This window comes from Lynx canadensis, chromosome B2 (genome assembly GCF_007474595.2).
Source record: "Lynx canadensis isolate LIC74 chromosome B2, mLynCan4.pri.v2, whole genome shotgun sequence".
Taxonomy (NCBI): domain Eukaryota; kingdom Metazoa; phylum Chordata; class Mammalia; order Carnivora; family Felidae; genus Lynx; species Lynx canadensis.
In genome coordinates, this window is record NC_044307.1 from 78902844 (window position 1) to 78923990 (window position 21147).

At 39.3% G+C, this 21147-nt stretch overlaps 1 protein-coding gene across 2 annotated transcripts in view; it reads left to right on the top strand.

Annotated features, from left to right (window-relative positions):
- The first annotated feature begins 1148 nt into the window (after nucleotides 1-1148).
- CFAP206 (cilia and flagella associated protein 206) overlaps nucleotides 1149-21147 on the top strand; it is a 43308-nt gene continuing 23309 nt past the window's right edge. The window contains exons 1-7 of one of the 2 annotated variants that reach the window (XM_030314586.1): nucleotides 1149-1443; nucleotides 4427-4539; nucleotides 5148-5231; nucleotides 8210-8300; nucleotides 9731-9919; nucleotides 10715-10873; nucleotides 12148-12356. In XM_030314586.1, coding sequence (XP_030170446.1) covers nucleotides 4432-4539; nucleotides 5148-5231; nucleotides 8210-8300; nucleotides 9731-9919; nucleotides 10715-10873; nucleotides 12148-12356 — 840 coding nt within the window. In that variant the 5' untranslated portion in view covers nucleotides 1149-1443; nucleotides 4427-4431. The remainder of the gene's footprint in view (nucleotides 1444-4426; nucleotides 4540-5147; nucleotides 5232-8209; nucleotides 8301-9730; nucleotides 9920-10714; nucleotides 10874-12147; nucleotides 12357-21147) is intronic. The other variant, XM_030314585.1, reaches the window with a different exon arrangement.

Here is a 21147-nt window from a genome sequence, read left to right on the forward strand (position 1 = left end):
TTGTTGATACTGGTTTCTAGTATCGGTTTAATCCCATTTTGTACTTCCACGTCAGTAGGCAGGCCTAATGAACATTACTGTTAAGGAATAAAACCTCATTATCCCAACTTTAGTCGTGGGTGTGTCCTTATAATGTGCTTCCTTGAATGTGTGGTTTTCTCTTCTGACATCTTACACCATCCTATTACAGACTTCCTTTAAACAGGGCATGAAGTTAAACTGTGATCCTTTTTATTTAAAAAAAAAACAAACCATGTACTTTTATATAAACTCCAACAATACAGCCCCTCCATTTTCTTATCCTCTCCACACTGGATCCTGCCTCCCCTGGCTCCCTTTTAAAGGTGGCACTGACTTGGTTAAGTGACGGACTTTTGATTTGGGCTCAGGTCATGATCTCACCATCTGTGAGTTGGAGTCCTGCATTTGGCTCTGTGCTGACTTTAAGAAAAATAAAGCTTCAGTTAGTTCACTAGCAAAATAGGTTTATTCAGGAATAACAGATGACTGCAACTTGGGATAAGAGCGGTAGGCAAAAACAAGAAACAAAGCAAAGGAACATTATTTAATTGAGAAGGAGGAAGTTGGGAGGGGTTGTTTTGAATAAAAGTCCATTGGAGAAAAGCAAGAGTTTAGGGGGATGAAGGTTTCTCACTGGCTGAGTTGCAGGGGTAGTCAATTTCTTATAGGCTACAATATACATCTTTCTCTGTTGGGGCCTGTAATTGATGATTCTTTCCTTTTGAGGGTTCTTTTGTTGAAGTGTGTAACTGACAATTCTTCCTATAATTTAATGGTGAAGAGGTAGAGGCTCCCCCTACCAGGCTCCCCTTCTAGTCTCTCAACTGCGCTTTTAGTGAGGTTTCCTTTTATTAATTTTTCACAAAAGTAAATACTCTTTTTTAGGAAATCTTGTGTTTTGATACAATTAACCACTGAGGTGTAGTGAACCTGTAGTCTACCTCGGGTTTAGGACCTTCCATATTCTGTTTCTGTTTTTAAAATCTCTTGCCCATCCTTCCCGGGAAAATCTGCAGCTTGGGCCCAGCCACGCCTCCCTACGTTGGTCCCACCCATGCCGGCCCCGCCCATGCTGGCCCAGCGTTCCATCTCCATGGTTACCGGGCCCTCTTGGAGTACCCAGCAGCTTGCCGGCCCCATGGTTACCGGGCTCTCGTGGAGTACCCTGAAGTCCCGCAAAGCGGGGGAAGAGGGAAACCATCGTGTAGACTGGCCGCCGGCTCTCCAAGCCACGGTGACCCCACCCGGGGCTCTGCGCCCTTCAGGCGCGAGGAGGGAGCACGGGCAGCGGGTATAGCCCCTGAAGCTGGAGACTCTCTGTGCAGCCTCGGTTGAGACCTAACTGTCGGTCAGAACTCCTTTCCTTGCGCCCAGGCTGAGCGGAAACAGGTTGCTTCCGGCCGGAGTCGCCCAGGCCCGCAGGTCAGACCTCTAACTCGCTCTGAGCCGGCATCAGAGGTTCGGGTCTCTCCGGGGTGCTACTCGCACCCCTAAAGGCCAGATGTCGGGAGATATAGAGCTTCAAGTGGGGAGGAGGAGGGTACTGAGGGGAGTCAGTAGTGACCCCCTGCGCGGGGCCCACGGCACTCGGGAACGCGCACAGACATGGGCGCACGCACAGACGGACACGCGCACACGCGCAACTAACACTTTTTGAATACTAGTTACACGTTGTATTAAGCGCTTGCGTTATGCCACGTTCTGTTTTAAACACTAAGTGTATAGAACTTACTTAGGTCTTGGGACAACTCTGGGGAGAGGGTAGTAGTCTCATCAAATTTTTTAGAGGAGGAAGCCGGCTTACGGAGAGGGGAAGCAAATGTCCAGAGTCTCAGGTACATGGCAATGAGAAAGAACGAAATATGGCCCTTTGTAGCAACGTGGATGGAACTGGAGAGTGTGATGCTAAGTGAAATAAGCCATACAGAGAAAGACAGATACCATATGTTTTCACTCTAATGTGGATCCTGAGAAACTTAACAGAAACCCACGGAGGAGGGGAAAGAAAAAAAAAAAAAAAGAGGTTAGAGCGGGAGAGAGCCAAAGCATAAGAGACTCTTAAAAAAACTGAGAACAAACTGAGGGTTGATGGGGGGTGGGAGGGAGGGGAGGGTGGGTGATGGGTATTGAGGAGGGCATCTTTTGGGATGAGCACTGGGTGTTGTATGGAAACCAATTTGACAATAAATTTCATATATTGAAAAAAAATAACCAAGGAAATGCAATGTCAAAATAAAAAAAAAAAAAAAAGAAAATGAACAAGTCACCGTGGATCCCAGGCACTCTGGTTCTGCTGGACAAAATGCCAAGTGCTACCTTATCTGAACACAAATAATGCTGAGAGTTAGCTTTATCTACCCGAATTGTCTTTGTTATTCTCTACATGCAAAGAAATCCTGTGCTCGGTTACTGATGGATGCTTAGGAAGATCGGAAAACTCAATAATCATTAAAACCTACCACCCTTTACTGGTTTGTAGTAAATGGAATTAATACTTAATACTAGGAGTTCATTTAAAAATTGTTTGATATTTCACATAATAGATTTTGATTTTTTTCTTTTATGTTTTTAATCAAAAGTCCAAACTCCAACTTGGATGTGTAGGAAAGAGAATTTAGATGATCCAAGCAAGAATTGTTTTCCAAGAGTCTCATATAATTATTAAAGATCATTTAGTGAATGTGGTGGCATAAGCGTTTCCTCTTTCAAACTGTAATCTGCCATCTTCCCGTAGGCCTGATGTTTCTCATTATATCTACCTCCCCAATAATGTTTAGTTATCCAATTAAAAAAATATAAATATGCTTTTGGTGACTATCATTTAAATTGTCAACCTAAAAACAAACCAGTTCAAGGGATAAGGCGGTTGTTTGGGATAAAATGATTGGGGTCAGGGGTGTACAGATTTAGGTAGAAACCCAAATAGTGTACTGATTAAAGGAGGTGGCCTCAGGGTTTTTATGGAAAAAAAAAGTTTAGGTAAGTTTTTAAAAAAGAGCTCATTGGTGCTGACAGGCAGGGCTAGATTTATACTTCATTCATTGGTCAGGTGAAGTAGTCACTAGTCAAAAGTTCAAATTTATCATCATGCTTTTCAAACAGGATTTTCTTGTTCTTGCCGACTTGGAATGTTGGCAGTTTGGCTTAGTTCAAAGATTCAGAGAACTGGACGTGTGAGGCAGTTCCCTTGAAATGGCTGCTCCTGCTCTATTTTAAAAATGTCTCTACTTATGTCATTTTCACAAAATTGGAAATATTTCAGTCCCAGTTTGACGTACTGATTGCTCTTTCTGTCATCCACAAAATCCCTCATTTTTATAAATATAGAAGTTTTTTTATCTTTATAGATGCTAATGCATGCTAATAAGTTGAGATAAATAATTGTATGACTCTTGGGGCGCCTGGGTGGCTCAGTCGGTTAAGCGTCCGACTTCAGCTCAGGTCACGATCTCGCGGTTCGTGAGTTCGAGCCCCGCGTCGGGCTCTGGGCTGATGGCTCAGAGCCTGGAGCCTGCTTCGGATTCTGTGTCTCCCTCTCTCTCTGCCCCTTCCCCATTCATGCTCTGTCTCTCTCTGTCTCAAAAATAAATAAATGTTAAAAAAAAAATTAAAAAAAAATAATTGTATGACTCTTTACAAATATAATAAGAAATCTAAAGAGGAAAAAATCATATATAAATACTGTTAGGGTGGCAAAGAATTGCACGAAGAGTAGAGCAAGAGGCAGGACAGAGTTTATTTACTCTCCAGGGGAGGAGAGGGGCCAGATATCCAGAGAGATGTCGCCGGGACTTCTTTTGGGTTGGGCCTTTTTAAAAAAAAATTTTTTTTTAAAGTTTATTTATTTATTTTGAGAGACAGAGCAAGCAGGGTAAGGGCAGAGAGAGAGGGAAGGGGGAGAGAGAGAATCCCAACCAGGCTCCAAACCACCAGCATGGAGCCCAACATGAGATTCGAACTCACAAACTGTGAGATCATGACCTGAGCCAAAACCAAGAATCAGAGGCTTAACCTACTGAGCCACCCAGGCGCCCCTGGGCTGAGTCTTTTAAGGGTTTTGTTTGTTTTTCTTCTTTAAGGATGTGAGGCCATGGTGGGTGTGGGGAGGTGGGGAGGGGGTCAATTCTTGTCCAGGTAGAGCAGGAGGCAGCAGCTTTCTCCCGGGGCTCTGTCTGGGGCTTGTCTGAGATGAGGGTTCTGGTCAGGCTAGAGAAGAATATGTTTTATAGTTGGGATCTATTTTCTGACAATGTAGGGAGGGCCCTGTGACCTAGGAAAACAAAGAGTCAGGGCCAAGTGCAGCCACCTGTGAATTTTGTCTGTAAGCTTGGCTGGGGGTGGGGGTGGGGTTTTTGAATAGAGTCATTTCAAATACAATTCTTAAAAAAAACATTGTTTTATTTAGCTAGAATGCCTCCCACTCAGGCAGAAAGTGTTATAAAGAATATCATTCGAGAAATAGGACAAGAATGTGCAGCCCATGGAGAGACTGTTTCTGAAACTCTGGCAGCTTTTATGGTAAGAATGAATATTTTTTTGAATTACTGCTTTATTAAAAAATAGCCTTAAGTGGTACCCATTTCTCTCTTAAAATTCTGTGAAGCTTTCCTAAATGTTATTCAGTTGAAAACATTGAGACCATTGGACAAGTTAGCAAAAAAATGTTTTTCAATGAAGCATGTCAGTTCTAGATATATAGAAACTGATTTAGAACATCTTGATTGGTTTTGGAAACATCAGTTATATCATATGTCAGAGTTTTAACGTGTATTTTTGTTCACCTTTGTAAAAATTACTCATTGCCTTGGTCTCTTTGTTCTTGCTTTTGTTTTAATGATACACAATAAAAATGTGATAAAATATTCAAATAGTTTCCCTATCTAGAGTCTACTCACTGCTTTCAAGTTATTTCTCCATATAATTTTTTGAACATCGTATTCAAATTTGATGTTTATTGCTTCCTTTCTTCGACCTGTAATGAAGGTGCTGATGAATTGGATGATAATAAAATCAGCTGAATAATCGACCCCTGAGTAATCAGGAGGCAGCTGTTTAAAAAATGGAAACAAAATAGTTTCATAATTATATGAGATAAAATGATTTAATAGATTCTTTCCTATTCACAGGTGAAAGCTGTTGTCTTGGACCCAAGTAATGGCTTTAACATGGATAGAACCCTCATGAAAAGTGACGTACAGAAACTTGTTAAGGTGGTTATACAACAGTTCTCAAATTTTAAATTATTTATTTGCAATTCTGAATACAATATTTGTGTTAGCCATTAGTGCTGTGCTTCATGAAATAAGACCCTACCAACTAGTGGTAGAAACAAGTGTGAGATGTATTGTTTCTCATAAAGTCTAGAGATACACAGGTTGTTTTTCCTGGCTTCCTGGGCCACCATCCTGTATAGGCTTTCATGCAATGGTTAGAAGATAGCTACTCCATTTCTAGGTAGGTGTGAGGGAAGAGGGCAAAGGGCAACCTGTGTGTGCCAATTGGGTCTGTCACTTTCTATTAAGAAAGTAATAGCTTTCTCAGAACTTTTCTCATGTGCTTACATTTATTGACCAGAATGATAATGTAAGTGAGCCTGGGACATTGATTTCTTTTTCTTTTTTTCAACAGAACAAGTCTTTGTCCCAGTCCAGATTGGGGCTATTAGGAAGGACGGGTATGGATATTGGCAGGCAGCGGTATCTTCACAGTATTTTAGAGACCTTTTGTTATTAATCTAATGTTACATTGAAAACATTATTATTTTTTAAGTTCTTTTAGTGTTTATTTATTTTTGAGAGACAGAGAGACAGAGTGCGAGCAGGGCAGAAGGAGAGGGAGACACAGAATCCAAAGCAGGCTCCAGGCTCTGAGCTGTCAGCACAGAGCCCGACGAGGGGCTCGAACCCACAAACTGTGAGATCATGACCTGAGCCAAAGTTGGGACGCTTAACTGACTGAGCTACCCAGGCGCCCCACACCGAGAACATTATTAACTGACTTGTCATACAGTATAAAATTACATAGTAGTAAATTAAGATTCATATAATTATTGATTCAGTGTAATTTGTGCTTTTCAATTCTGAAGGAAAAATTGAAGCTCTAGCAAATAATTCATAGTTAGAAATAAAGTATATTTGCCTGAAAACTAGTTTTAGGAACCAAAGAAGGTAGAAATTTTAGACATCATTAGTTTTTTCACGTGTTTTAAGTTTGACTCACTGGATATAGGTGCTTACATATTTATTTTCTAAATATTCCTAAATGTATTTCCTAAAAATTGAACATAATTTTTTTCTCCCAGGCTTAATGATTTTAATTTTAATTCCCTCCTTCACACAAAGGACTTTATATATATATTTTTTTTTTTTATAATTTTTTTTTTTTTAATTTTTTTTTCAACGTTTATTTATTTTTGGGACAGAGAGAGACAGAGCATGAACGGGGGAGGGGTAGAGAAAGAGAGGGAGACACAGAATCGGAAACAGGCTCCAGGCTCTGAGCCATCAGCCCAGAGCCCGACGCGGGGCTCGAACTCACGGACCGCGAGATCGTGACCTGGCTGAAGTCGGACGCTTAACCGACTGCGCCACCCAGGCGCCCCACAAAGGACTTTATAAACAAGGTTTCCCAAGCTGGTATGTGGATATTTCCTGGGCTCAAGCAAATGGCAGAGAAAATTTTCATCACCCCATCACCCATCGTCTCTCATAGCCAGCAATTCACACAGTGGAGCACAGGTCTATATGCAGCTTCCAGAGGGATCAGGAAGAGCTTTGGAAGCCTGGAGCTGGGGAATATGTTAGGATGATTCTGCAGTAGAGATGCCATGATTACGCAGGGCAGCCTAGAGCTGGGTCTTTCTGTGATGATTGTCTGTCTGTGTGTCTGTCTGTATTTTGAGAGACAGAGAACGTGAGTGGAGGAGGGGCAGAGAGGGAGACAGAGAATCCCAAGCAGGCTCAGCGCTGTCAGTGCAGACTCTGACTTGGGGCTTGACCTCACGAACTGTGAGCTCATGACCTAAGCCAAGATCAAGAGTAGGTCACTTAACTGACTGAACAACCCAGGAGCCCTCTGTGCTGATTTTAAATGTGGTATGAAACCTGTCCTTAGCAATAGGGGAAATGGCCATGATGGTCGGTCAGAAATTTTATTGGAAAGATCTGGAGGAAAATCAAGGAGAGACAGAAAATAAATTTTTCTCTTTTTCAAGGCTCAAGAAGAGTTTTCTTTTTTCCTCTAACTCACCTAAGTTAGAAAGAATCAAACTCAATTTACTTTTAATGTGACAGGTACATAAATTATCAATGTGCATCTTGCTTCAGAGGACAAAGATTGTTTCCTTTTTTTCTCAATTAAAAATCATGTGGATGAGTTAATTTTTGTATTTGTGAAGGAAGTTTGTTTTTAGAACAGTACTTTTCCACCTGGAGGGATCTAGGTGCACAGGCTCCATAAAAGCACAGGGTCCAGGCCTTGGTCTTATATACAGTCTCCGTCCTCCCAGGAAAGCAGGGTTGGTGCTCAGGAAGGTGCAAGGAGGGTGTTGCCGCTGCTATGTCTGCTGACTGCATATAGAAAGCCTAAGGGGTGAGATAGGAAAGAGAGAAAGAATTCAGGTTGATCATCTAATCTAAAGGGGCAAAGCAGAGACGTAGAATGGGCCATCTATGTGGGAGGAAAATGGGAGAAGACAGACCAGGGGAGGAAATTTTGAAATAGAAACCAGAGCCAAAGAGATTTTGTGAGAGAGGAACAGCCTTTTATAAAATAAAAGTAACCCTCAAAATCAGCAAAGAAGGAGTGTTGCTTAAGAGGCTCAAATAAATAGTAATGAGGGGCTCTAGATGAGCTCTGGACAGGAGCCTAAGCTTCGTGGAGCATTTACTCATATCCAAACTGGATAGACAAACCAAAGGGTCAGATTTCTCGCCTTTGACTAGACTATTAGCCACCTGCATATGGTGATATTGCTGATCTCAGGGAAATAACTTATTACTTCTTAAAAGTTGTGGTGGGGTAAACTGTGAAGCATGAAGTCCTCAAAGAGCAAAATAATAAAAGGGGCTATTGGTGGATAAGTATCAGAAACCATTGCTTTGATATTTCTCTTAATTTTTGAAAATAACTGTAGGAAATACTTACATTTCAGAAAATATAACCAGAAACATGGGATATTCTTTTCTAGCTTTGTGTATCTCGGCTATTGGATAGTAAAAATCCATCCCTGGACACCATTAAGATGCAAGTCTACTTTGATATGAATTATACAAGTCGAGGTAACATATCTACCTATTTTGATACCCTTTTTAAAGGATTCATATTGTATTGCAAGTAATAAGGGCTTCATTTGGTTGACAGTGATTGATTGAATTTTTTAGTCTATCTTTTGAAAAATTTTCCAACTTTGAAGAATGTAATGAAGGTGGATATGCTCAATGAGAAAAACATTAATGGCCTTTGTGAGTGTTAAAAGTACAGTCTAATTATTATGCCTATGATAGTTATGTTTCCAAGTCCATTGTGCTTTAACCATTTTATCGCTAACACTGTAATTAGAAATTAAAACAATCAGCCCACTGAAGTTAAGAGTTTCTAATTTGCTGATTTTTTTGTTTCTGCTTTATATTATAGTGCTTACCTAAATTAGGTAACTATCCCAAAATGAAATGAATGATGGGAAATTGAAGTTTAGAACTTATTTCCTTATGTAAGTAGTTTAATATATACATCAAAGGTACACTGGAAACAAGAGAAAAAGGAAAATAAATTCCTCTATAGACTAGACTCCCTCTGCCCCACTGCAATACCATTATTATTAACCATTTGGTGGAGTGTATTGAACTTGCAGTTATGCTACGTATATAAATTACATATCTTGCTTTTTTGCTTCATAATAATGAAATTTTAAAGTGATAATGGAATTGATGAAATTGTAATTTAGATTTTTAAATTTCACAAAGTTCTCAATTGTTTTTGTGGTAAGGGTATAGATATATACTGTACATTGTTGGTATGTTAATTTTTGCCCTTGTAATAGTAAAATGGGATGTCTTACTGAGTTAGTTGCAAGAATTGTCCTATGTGAATTGTGGTTTCTGCCACAATTAGGCCTAGACCTCACCATATCACAGGAAGAGGGGAGAGGGATATAATTCTCAGTGCAACATCAGATTATCAGTAATTCTATTCAAAGTAAATTTATCTAGACCTAAAATAATCGAACAGGAATATTTACATATATGTATATTTATACTATACATGCTTGCATATAGTATACTACCTGGGCTTACATGTAGTGTAAATACATGTGTGTGTGTGTGTGTGTGTGTGTGTATGTATATATATGTTTCTAGTATGTGTGTTTATAATATATATATTATAAATTGTCTCTTATGCTTTTCCTGCTTAATTAGGAGGTTTTAGCCCTCTTAGATATTACTGTTGGGTTGTCTGTTGAAAGTCTTGTGTATTTTGAAAAAACATGCCATTTAAAGCCCTGCAATAATCTTTCCTACTAGATTTTTGCCTTGAGGTTACTTACTGACCACTGTTTATTTTTTATTGTGATTATTACATCTTAAGAAAACACTTGTTTTTGTGCAATAGAATTGCCATACCCAAGCTATTTTTTTCCTCTGGTTCTACTTTCTTCTGTGATGAGAATTCTAAGTCAAATATGTGGAACATTGTCCTTTGCCAATTTTAGAGGAATTTCTTGAAGAACATCACCGAATCCTGGAGTCTAGATTAGGCTCTGTTATCAGAGAAATTACAGATAACAGAGCATGCACTAGAGAAGAATTGGAAAGCCTCTACCGAAAGATTGTCAGCTATGTGTTACTACGTTCTGGGCTGGGATCCCCTACAGATATCAAGGTTGTCAGAGAGGCAACAGGTAAAAAATCTGTATGATTCCCATTCCATATGTGAAAAGATATGAACATTGTATATCTCATAAAAGCTGTTAAATTAAAAGTATTGAAGACTGAATTTCCCTTTTTATCTGGAAAAAAAAATCAGCACAAATAAGAGGTTAAAACTTAGCCAGATTCCTTTTACAGTGTTTATTAACTCTAAAACCCAAGTAGCACCTCTGGAAAGTGCATATTGTTAATTTTCTTGGAGCTGCACATGTCCAGGGATCCATCATTCCTCATGAGAGAAACACTGGAAGCGTGATTAACAGTGCCAGGCTGATCAGGTAATGGGGACTGTTGGAAAGGGAGATTTCATATTGATTAAAGGCGTTGCATTTGTCACCTAAAATGGATGATGGAAAAGGACGCTGTTTTAGCCTCAGGAAGTATTTGCCCACTTTGATAATTTAAGGTAAGGAAGATGCAAGATTTCTAGTCTTTTTTGGCTTTCTTCCACAATTATTTTAAAGCAGTGATTCTTCTTTTCAGAATTCTAATTAGAAAGCTTGTTTTAATGCCCATTGTCAAAAATTACTGATGGGTGCTTAATTATTGAAAATAGACACAAGGCAATGGCATTATTTTCAGGAGCCCAGCTTTGACATGTGATAAATGTTGTTATATATTCTGTAACCACGTATCAGAAATGCAAAGAATCATATAAGTAGCTCTGTAAGGACAGGCCTCTCAACTTTCTGCTGAAAGAATGCTATAGTTTAGGATCTGATATCTTTATTCTACCATTTTGTTGTCCTTTTTGTGGTTTGTTTTAGCTGCCCTACAGAGTATTTTCCCTCAGGCTGAGCTTGGGACGTTTCTAACACTTTCTAAGAAGGACAAAGAATGCCAACTGAAAGAACTTACCATGGTTGTTACCGGGATTCGTTTATTTAACCGAGACTGTGGAAAAGGAGGAGAAGGCATTGATGACTGTAGGTATATCCTTAGGTTAAGTCTACAAGTTATGCAGGTTTAAAATCTAACCTGCACAGTGAGGAAAATAACGTACAGTACTCCGCTGGCATTCTTAGATTTAAGGTGTTCAGTTTTGACTCTACCTTAGGCACAACTACTTTAATAATGGATGGTAATTTTTAGTTTTTCTGGGGCAAGACTTGCAGTATTATAAACCACGAAGCTAGTGGGGGAGAGTGAATCAGTAGAAGGAATGAGGAGCCTGCCTCGAGGCCAGCCTCCTTAATTCAATGGGCTCTGTGTTCTTTATTCCAAGTCAAATAACCAATTAAAAAAATAAAAATCACCCTGAAAACAGTGGCTGATGCAATTAACAGAATGCAAAGGTATAAGAGGAGATATTTGCAAATCTGCAAATCCAGGAGCATTTACTGTGCTGTTACATACTTAATGCACTCACCATCTGTAAGTTTGAAAGCACTCATGAAATACTTGATTAGGGTACTCAGTAGAAGGAACTTCCTTATGAATTTGATATACATGTAGGCCCACTGAGAAGATGTTAGTATCTTTTTACCAGATCACTTATCTAGTATAACAGGGTCAGTTTTTCTGTTTTAAAAACTGTTCTAGAAAGTCAAGTTCCCATTCTTTATAAAGTTCCTTATCTTGCTAGACTGTTCTGTTTTTTTCAGTATCCTGATGAGTTTCCTTTTTTTTTTTTTTTTAATGTTTGTTTATTTTTGAGAGAGAGAGAGACAGAGTGTGAGTGGGGGAGAGGCAGAGAGAAAGAGAGACACAGAATATGAAGCAGGCTCTATGCTCTGATCTGTCAGCACAGAACCTGATGTGGGGCTTGAACCCACGAGCTGAAGTCATATGCTTAACTGACTAAGCCACCCAGTGCCCCAATATCTTGATGAGTCTCTTAAGTCACATACTTCCCCCCCCTTTCTTTTTTTTTTTTAACAAAATATGCCTTTTCTAGAGGTACATGATCGGTAGCACATAATACCAAAGCCTGTCTATTCTTTAGATTCTTCTATATTTTAGTGGCAAAAGCTGATCTGCTCTACAATGTCTTTTGTTTGGACAGATTTAACTCCCCCCCCACACCCCCCACCCAGTTCTTTATTTCATGGTGTAGGGAGAAATATATGAAATATATACCTTCTTATTATTAATTTGGTTAAGAAAAAAAACTACTAAATTTAATGCTCAAAATGCGACCACTTTGTAGGCTTCTTCTTTGTAGATTCTTTCATGTCTCTCAATATACTTTTAAAAACAGTGCCAGCTATTCTACAGGAAGCAATCCCAGCCACCACTCAACACATCGATTCCCAACTTCAGATTGCCCAGGACCAGGCATACCGCTACACAGCCATCCTTGAGACAGTAGCAAAGAACCCACTCTTGAGTATGGAACTTCAGCCATATATGTTAAAAGAAGCACTGTATAATATGCGGCAATATGAGACCTTCCTTCAGATCATTTTGGTGAGTTAATGTCATAAGATCTGGCCTTTTCCATAGAATGCAACTACTTTATGTATTATGGGCATAAACATTAAAAATATTTATATATATTGTTTAATATGTATTAAACAAAAGGTAGAATCAGGTTACTGATACAGGAGACAGTCTTAATAACTGCTTAGTTTATATTGCATATGTTGGGCTGAGAGCTAAAATAGAAATGGGGAAGCTGGATTTTTATTTAAAAATTTTTTTTTTCAACGTTTATTTATTTTTGGGACAGAGAGAGACAGAGCATGAACGGGGGAGGGGCAGAGAGAGAGGGAGACACAGAATCGGAAACAGGCTCCAGGCTCCGAGCCATCAGCCCAGAGCCTGACACGGGGCTCGAACTCCTGGACCGCGAGATCGTGACCTGGCTGAAGTCGGACGCTTAACCGACTGCGCCACCCAGGCGCCCCTGGATTTTTATTTTAATGAAAAATATTGATAGGAATTGATTTGTGTAGTTGTTGATTGTCTCTGGTGCTCAGTGGAATGATTGTTAGCATGCTGTAGTTAAGCAGAGGGGTGTGTGTGTGTATGTAAGTAATACTGTATTTTCATGCAAAGCAAGTATCTAATGTACATTTTGGCAGGTAGTTGGCCAAATAATTTTTATGTAATCGTTCTCGCAAAAATTGGTTGAAAAGATTTTTATTGCTAATATTTTTATTTTTAAAGTATTTTTTCATGTTTATTTTTGAGAGCGCGCATGTGCTTGCGCGCGCGCGCACACACACACACACACACACGAGTGAGCAGGGGAGGGGCAGAGGGAGACAGACAGACAGACAGACAGAGGATCCAAAGCAGGCTCTGTGCTGACAGCAGAAAGCCTGATGCAGGGCTCGAACTCACAAACTATGAGATCATGACCTGAGCTGAAGTTGGATGCCTAACTGACTGAGCCACCCAGGCATCCCTATTTCTAGTATTTTTAGATCTACTGAACAAGCCAGACAGTAACCCCATATAGTTGGAAAATACAGTAAAGTGGTAATTTTAAACTTTTTTTAAAAAGTGGCAGAGCACATTCAGATACAATTTTACTCAGAACCCTAAAAGTATAAAACAGGTATCTAGGTGAAAGGATTGAGGGACCTTTTCACCAAGGAACATCCCCATTCCACCCTAGGGTTCTAGGGGACACAGTTTGTTAACTGCATCTTGACAGTGAGCTGTGTTCCTACCAGTCGATGTTTTTTGTTTGTTTGTTTTTGTTTTTAGCTTTATTGAGACATAATTGACAACACTGTAAGATATTAAAAATGTACAATGTGATGATTTGATGTATGTATACATTGTGAAAATGTTTCTTCCATTGAGTTAATTAACACATTCATCCCACTGGTCACTGTTTACCTTTACACAATGTCTACTTTCCAATAACTGAGACTCAGGGTCAGTGAACTGTCTTTCATATGAGTGAATACCAGTGTCTTGAAGGACAGAACAGGATGTGTTTTTAATTCGTATCTTGATGACTTGATACTCCTTCTGGATGCACTTGATCTGTCTTCTCTCCTTACCTTCACTGTAGGGAATAGAAAGAAAGACATCCAGATGACATGACTTCATGGCAAGAAACTAGGTTGTGGTCCTCACAACTGGCCAACTATCTAATTGCCTTCAGAGATGAGGATTGTAAATCAGCTATTCTAATGGTTTAGAATCATTTTTTAATGTTTATTTTTGAAAGAGAGAGAGAAAGAGAGGAAGGGGCAGAGAGAGGGGTGGATAGAAGATTTGAAGCAGGCTCCTTACAGCAGAGAGCCTGATGAGGGGCTCGAACCCATGAACCATGAGACCATGACCTGAGCTGAAGTTGAATGCTCGACTGAGTCACCCAGGCGCCCCTAAACCAAATTATTCTTTGGTGGATGTTCCTCTAACATTGACTTGTGGCTATCAGCCTTATCTAGATAGTCAGATACTGAGAGGATTTTATAATCAGTTTATCTTGAAGTACACGTAGATCTGTAGGATTAAGAATCTCACATTGACTTCATCATCTGTGTTTGGAAGGGATACCATAAGAAAGAACCTTCAGAAACTGTCACACATAATGTAAGGATGTTGTCGAGAATGTCATCCATTATGTAGCATCTTCTCAGAGCTTTCATTTGTGGATCATGCTCAGCTAATTTCCAGTCTGAAAGTCTCATTGTTGTTTTCATCCTCAGAGCTAGAGGGACAGTGAGTAGAGTATATAAGCAATGAGTGTGGCCTCTGCAACTAGAATGCTTGTGTTCTAATCCTGACTTTGCCACTTACTCAATCCGTGTCTTTGAGGAAATTGCTTAACTTCTCTGTCTTGGTTTCCACATCTGTAAAGTGGGATTATTGATAGTCTTCAGTATACAAGTAAGGTAGAACAGTGCCCGGCACATAGTTATGCGCTCAACAAATTGCTGTTGCTGCTAATGTTTATTATTATTTTTAAAATTTTTTAATGTTTATTTATTTTTGAGACAGAGAGAAAGAGCACAAGCAGGGGAGGGGCAGAGAGAGAGGGAGACATAGAATCCGAAGCAGCTCCAGGCTCTGAACTGTCAGCACAGAGCCCGACATGGGGCTTGAACCCATGAACTGTGAGATCATGACCTGAGCCAAAGTCGGTCGCTTAACCAACTGAGCTACCCAGGGGCCCCAGATAATGTTTATTATTGCCACCATCATTGTTGTTAGGACTTAAGCAGAATGGCTCTGATTTTATTTCTGGAGGAGAACAAACTGAAGAGCTCTTATGTTTCTAGACAGTATCTCAGGTCTAAGCCCTTTGCTGCTTACTCTATTGAGAAAGTTAACTTTCTGGTGTCCCCACTCTTTGTGACTGTTTTATGCTAACTTTAGTCAGGGTCAGAATGAGTTCTCTTAATCATCTGACTCTTCTTGGCTTAATCGGTGTTTTTGTTGTTTTGTTTTTAAATATCCAATTTTCTCCCATCAATCTACCTGAGTTACAGTTAAGGTTGCTTGTTATAGAATGGATATAGGTTTAATCGGTATTATCTGTGGGTTATAAAATATGTCAGTTTATGTTGAGCTGAGAATTTTTCCTATCTATGAAATCTGTGAATATTCTTTTCTAAAGTCACATTATTTGAAAGGATGTATTAATATAACTTTTTGAAGGTTTGAATTTGATTTTAAACTTTTTTTTTGCCAATATTACATAAAGTTTATGTAAACATTCATTTAAAAAATTTAATTATAGCCTGGGTAAGGTAGTGAGTTATTTTATTTTCTATTAGGATTTTATCTGCTTCAGGAAACAAATTCAGATATTCTTCTTTTTTACATTTCTTTAACGTTTATTCATTTTTGAGAGACAGAGAGAGACACAGTGTGAGTTGGGGAGGGGCAGAGAGAGAGGGAGACACAGGGTCTGAAGCAGAAGCAGGTTCCAGGCTTCGAGCTGTCAGCACAGAGCCTGTTGCAAGGCTTGAACTCAACGGCGGCGAGATCATGACCGGAGCTGAAGTCAGACACTTAACTGACTGAGCCACCCAGGCCCCGCAACAAATTCAGATATTCTGAAAGAGATGAGGGAGGGGTGATCACAGTCTTGTTGGCTATCTTAGCTGAGGGAACAGAATTCCATCCTCTGTGGGGCTCTGAAGTGCAAGGCAGTCACCAGAGAAAGCCACTCATTGTTATGGTGCAAGTAAATGCTGCATTTCACATGTAACATTCGTAAAATGTGTAAGTCAAGACTTTAGTAGATTTCTTCTCCCTAAGCTATGTTCACAGGGCCTATTCCCAGAGTAGACAACATTAGACTTCTTGATTTTTTCCTGATAATGCCAGTAAAAAAAAAAAAAAAATCAGGTAGGTGGAATTTATGTTTGTTTTAGACTTGTTGAAAATGTCCATGGAACAAATTATGAGGAATTTATTAATTAAAAGGAACAAATTATGAGGAATTTATTAATTAAAAGGGACTGGGTGGCTTTTAAAGGAAGGGGTTAAAAATTAAAAGGGACTGGGTGGCTTTTAAAAGGAAGGGCTATCTGGGTGGCTCAGTCAGTTGAGCGTACAACTCTTGATTTCAGCTCAGGTCATGATTCCAGGGTTGTGGGATTTAGCAGCGTTTCTGGCTCCACATTGAGTGTGGAGCCTGCTTGAGATTTTCTCTCTCTATCCCTCTGCCCCTTCTCTGCTCGAGAGTGGATGCTGTCCGCTCGAGATGCTGTCTCTTATAAAAAAAAAAAAAGAGTGGGGAAGAAGCATGCTGGCATCATATGCTTTTTCCAAAGCAGTTTTTTGACTCATTATGAACAAAAATTAAAAAAAAAAATTTTTTTTTTAACATTTATTTATTTTTGAGACAGAGCATGAACAGGGGAGGGGCAGAGAGAGAGGGAGACACAGAATGTGAAACAGGCTCCAGGCTCTGAGCTGTCAGCACAGAGCCCAACGCGGGGCTCGAACTCATGGACCGTGAGATCATGACCTGAGCTGAAGTCGGACGCTTAACCAACCGAGCCACCCAGGTGCCCCTGAACAAAAAATTTTTAAAAAGCGATAGCATTCCTAGAGGACAAATTTTATTATTATTTTTTTCACCAACAGTCTCATGAGAAATATGTTTAAGTGTTAGGATGCTGTCAACTTCATGGTGTCAGATACAAGTGTTTCACAATGCAAAATTTATCTTTGGCAACCAGAGCTCTTGTTTTCCTGAAGTGACAGACCCATTTCATTTATTTCAGGAAAATATCTGCCAAATAGCTAAGGCTCAAAAGTCATAGTTTGTCAGTCAATTGCTCTTCAAGTAAAAATCATGTTCTGCGGGGAGCAAAGATGGTAGTTCAGCTCAAAATTCAATCAGTAAATGTTTTCCTTGAGAGAACTATGCATTTTAATATCCAGCATATGTATTTTATATGTACTTTCCATCCCATCTCACTGATTGTTAAAAAGCTTGCTTGTACTTATGGATCAAGATTTAGTAAAATTAATACTTTTTACTGCATCATCAAAGATATTCTTTTTAAAAACTTCTTTAAATGTTTGTTTTTGAGAGAGAGTGCATGTGCGAGCAAGAGTGGGGGAGGGGCAGCGAGAGAGGAAGATCTAGAATCAGAAGCAGGCTCCAGGCTCTGAGCTCTCAGCAGAGAGCCCACGGCTGGGCTTGAACTTTATGAGCTGCCATGAGATCATGACCTGAGGCAAAGTCGGTCACTTAACCAACTGAGACACCCAGGTGCCCTGTGCATTGTCAAAGATATTCTTAAGTGAAACTGGCTTTTTAAATTGAAATATAATTGACACATAACATATATTGGTTTCAGTTTTACAACATAGTGATTTACAACATACACATAGTGTATGTGTATATTGCAAATTGACTACCACAATAAGTGACATCCTTCACCACACATAGTTACAAAAACCTTTTTCTTGTGATGAGAAGTTTTAAGATTTACTCTCTGCAACTTTCAAACATAGGATACAGTATTATTAGCTATAGTCACCATATTGTTACATTATATCCCCAGGACTTATCTTACAAATAAGTTTGTACTTTCTGATCTCCTTCACCCATTTCACCCACGGCCCACCCCCTGCCTATGGTAACTACTAGTCTGTTCTCTGTATTTAAAAAATTACTTTTTATTTTTATTTTTGTAGATCCTACCTATAAGATCATACAATATTTGTCTTTCTCTCTCTGACTTATATCACTTAGCATAATGCCCATAATGCCCTCAATGTTGTCACAATGGGCAGGGTTTCCCTCTTTTTTTTTTTTTTGTGACTGAATAATATTCCAGTGTGTGTGTGCGTGTGTGTGTCTGTGTCTGTGTGTGTACACACACCCATATGTATATGCCATATTTTCTTTATCTGTTCATCCATCAATGGTCACTTAGGTTGCTTCCATGTCTCGACTATTGTAAATAATGCTGCAATGAACATGGGGGTGCCTATGTCCTTTGGACATATACTGAGAAGTGGAATTGCTAGATCGATCATATGGTAGTTTAATTTTTTTTTTTTGCATTTTTTAAGTTTATTTATTTATTTTTAAATTAATTTATTTTTTAATTTACACCCAAGTTAGTTAGCATGATTTCAGGAGTAAATTCCTTAATGTCCCTTACCTATTTAGCCCACCCCCCCCTCCCAAAACCCCTCTAGCAACCCTCTGTTTGTTTTCTATATTTAAGAGTCTGTTAGGTTTGGTCCCCCTCTCTGTTTTTATATTAATTTTACTTCCATTATGTTCATTGTTTTAACGTTTTGTATCTTAAAGTCCTCATATGAGTGAAGTCATATATTTGTCTTTCTCTGACTGACTAATTTCACTTAGCATAATACCCTCCAGTCTGTCCAAATAGTTGCAAATGGCTTTTTGATTGCTGAATAATACTCCACTGTACATATATACCACATCTTTTTTTTTTTATTTTTTATTTTTTTTTTTAATTTTTTTTTTCAACTTTTATTTATTTTTGGGACAGAGAGAGACAGAGCATGAACGGGGGAGGGGCAGAGAGAGAGGGAGACACAGAATCGGAAACAGGCTCCAGGCTCTGAGCCATCAGCCCAGAGCCCGACGCGGGGCTCGAACTTACGGACCGCGAGATCGTGACCTGGCTGAAGTCGGACGCTTAACCGACTGCGCCACCCAGGCGCCCCGATATACCACATCTTCTTTATCCATTCATCCATTGATGGACATTTGGACTCTTTCCATACTTTGGCTATTGTCGATAGTGCTGCTATAAACATTGGGGTGCATGTGCCCCTTCGAAACAGCACACCTGTATCTCTTGAATGAATACCTAGTACTGAAATTGCTAGGTTGTAGGGTAGTTCTATTTTTAATTTTTTGAGGAACCTCTATACTGTTTTCCAGAGTGGTGGCACCAGTCTGCATTCCTACCAGCCCTAACACCATTTATGAAACTAAGGCAGACTAAACTGTTAACTTCCTAGTAAGATAAAATCACAGATCCACCAGCAGTGCAAAAGAGATCTTTCTCCGCATCCTTGCCAACATCTGTTGTTGCCTTAGTTGTTAATGTTAGCCATTCTGACAGGTGTGAGGTGTTATCTCACTGTGGTTTTGATTTGTATTTCCCTGATGATGAGTGATGTTGAGCATTTTTTCATGTGTCGGTTGGCCATCTGGATGTCTTCTTTGGAGAAGTGTCTATTCATGTCTTTTGCCCATTTCTTTGCTGGATTATTTGTTTTTTGGGTGTTGAGTTTGATAAGTTCTTTATAGATTTTGGATACAGACCCTTTATCTGATATGTCATTTGCAAATATCTTCTCCCATCCCATTGATTGCCTTTTAGTTCTGCTGATTGTTTCCTTTGCTGTGCAGAAGCGTTTTATTTTATTGAGGTCCCAGTAGTTGATTTTTGCTTTTGTTTCCCTTGCCTCCGCAGACATGTTGAGTAAGAAGTTGCTGCAGCCAGGATCAAAAAGGTTTTTGCCTGCTTTCTCCTCGAGGATTTTGATGGCTTCCTGTCTTACATTTAGGTCTTATTTTGAGTTTATTTTTGTGTATGGTGAAGAAAGTGGTCCAGGTTCATTCTTCTGCATGTCGCTGTCCAGTTTTCCCAGCACCACTTGCTCAAGAGACTGTCTTTATTCCATTGGATATTCTTTTCTGCTTTGTCAAAGATTAGTTGGCCATATGTTTGTGGGTCCATTTCTGGGTTCTGTATTCTGTTCCACTGATCTGAGTGTCTGTTCTTGTGCCAGTACCATACTGTCTTGATGATTACAACTTTAAATACAGTTAGAGGTCTGGGATTGTGATGCCTCCTGTTTTGGTTTTCTTTTTCAAGATTGCTTTGGCTAGTTGGGGTCTTTTCTGGTTCCATACAAATTTTAGGATTATTTGTTCTAGCTCTGTGAAGAATGCTGGTGTTTTTTTGATAGGGGTTACAGTGGTAGTTCTATTTTCAATTTTTTGAAGAATCTTCATACCATTTTTCATAGTGGCTGCACCAATTTATTTTCCCCACCAACAAACAGTGCATGAGGGTTTGCTTTTCTCCACATCTTTGCTGACACTTGTTACCACTTGTCTTTTGATACTGATAGGTGTGAGCTGATACCTCACTGTGGTTTTAATTTTCCTTTTCCTGATGGTAAGTGATGTCAAGCATTTTTCCAGGTACCTGTTGGCTATTTGTATGTCTTCTTTGGAAAAATGTTATTTGGATCCTCTGGCCATTTGTTAATTGGATTGTTCGGGTTTTGTTGTTCTTGTTGTTGCTGCTGCTGTTTTTGCTGTTTATTTATAGGAGTTCTTTGTATACTTTGGATGTTAACCTCTTATCAGATATATGACTTGCAAATATTTTATCCCATTCAGCAAGTTGCCTTTCCATTTTGTTGAGGGTTTCCTTTGCTGTATAGAAGCTTTTTGGTTTGTTATAGACTCACTTGTTTACTTTTGCTCTTGTTTCTTTTGCTTCTGGTGTCAAATCAAAAAAATCATCACCAAGACTGATGTCAAGAGGCTTACTGCTCCATGTTTTCTTCTAGAAATTTCATGTCTTTAATCCAATATGACTTGATTTTCTGTATGTTTCATTCTTCTGCACGTTGCTGTCCAGTTTTCCCAGCACCATTTATTCAAGAGACGGTCCTTTCCACATTGTATATTATTGCTTTCTTTGTCATAAATTAGTTGACCGTATATGATGGGTTTATTTCTGGGCTCTGTATTCTGTTGATCTACGTGTCTGTTTCTATGCCACTAACATACTGTTTTGATTATTATAGCTTTGCAATATAG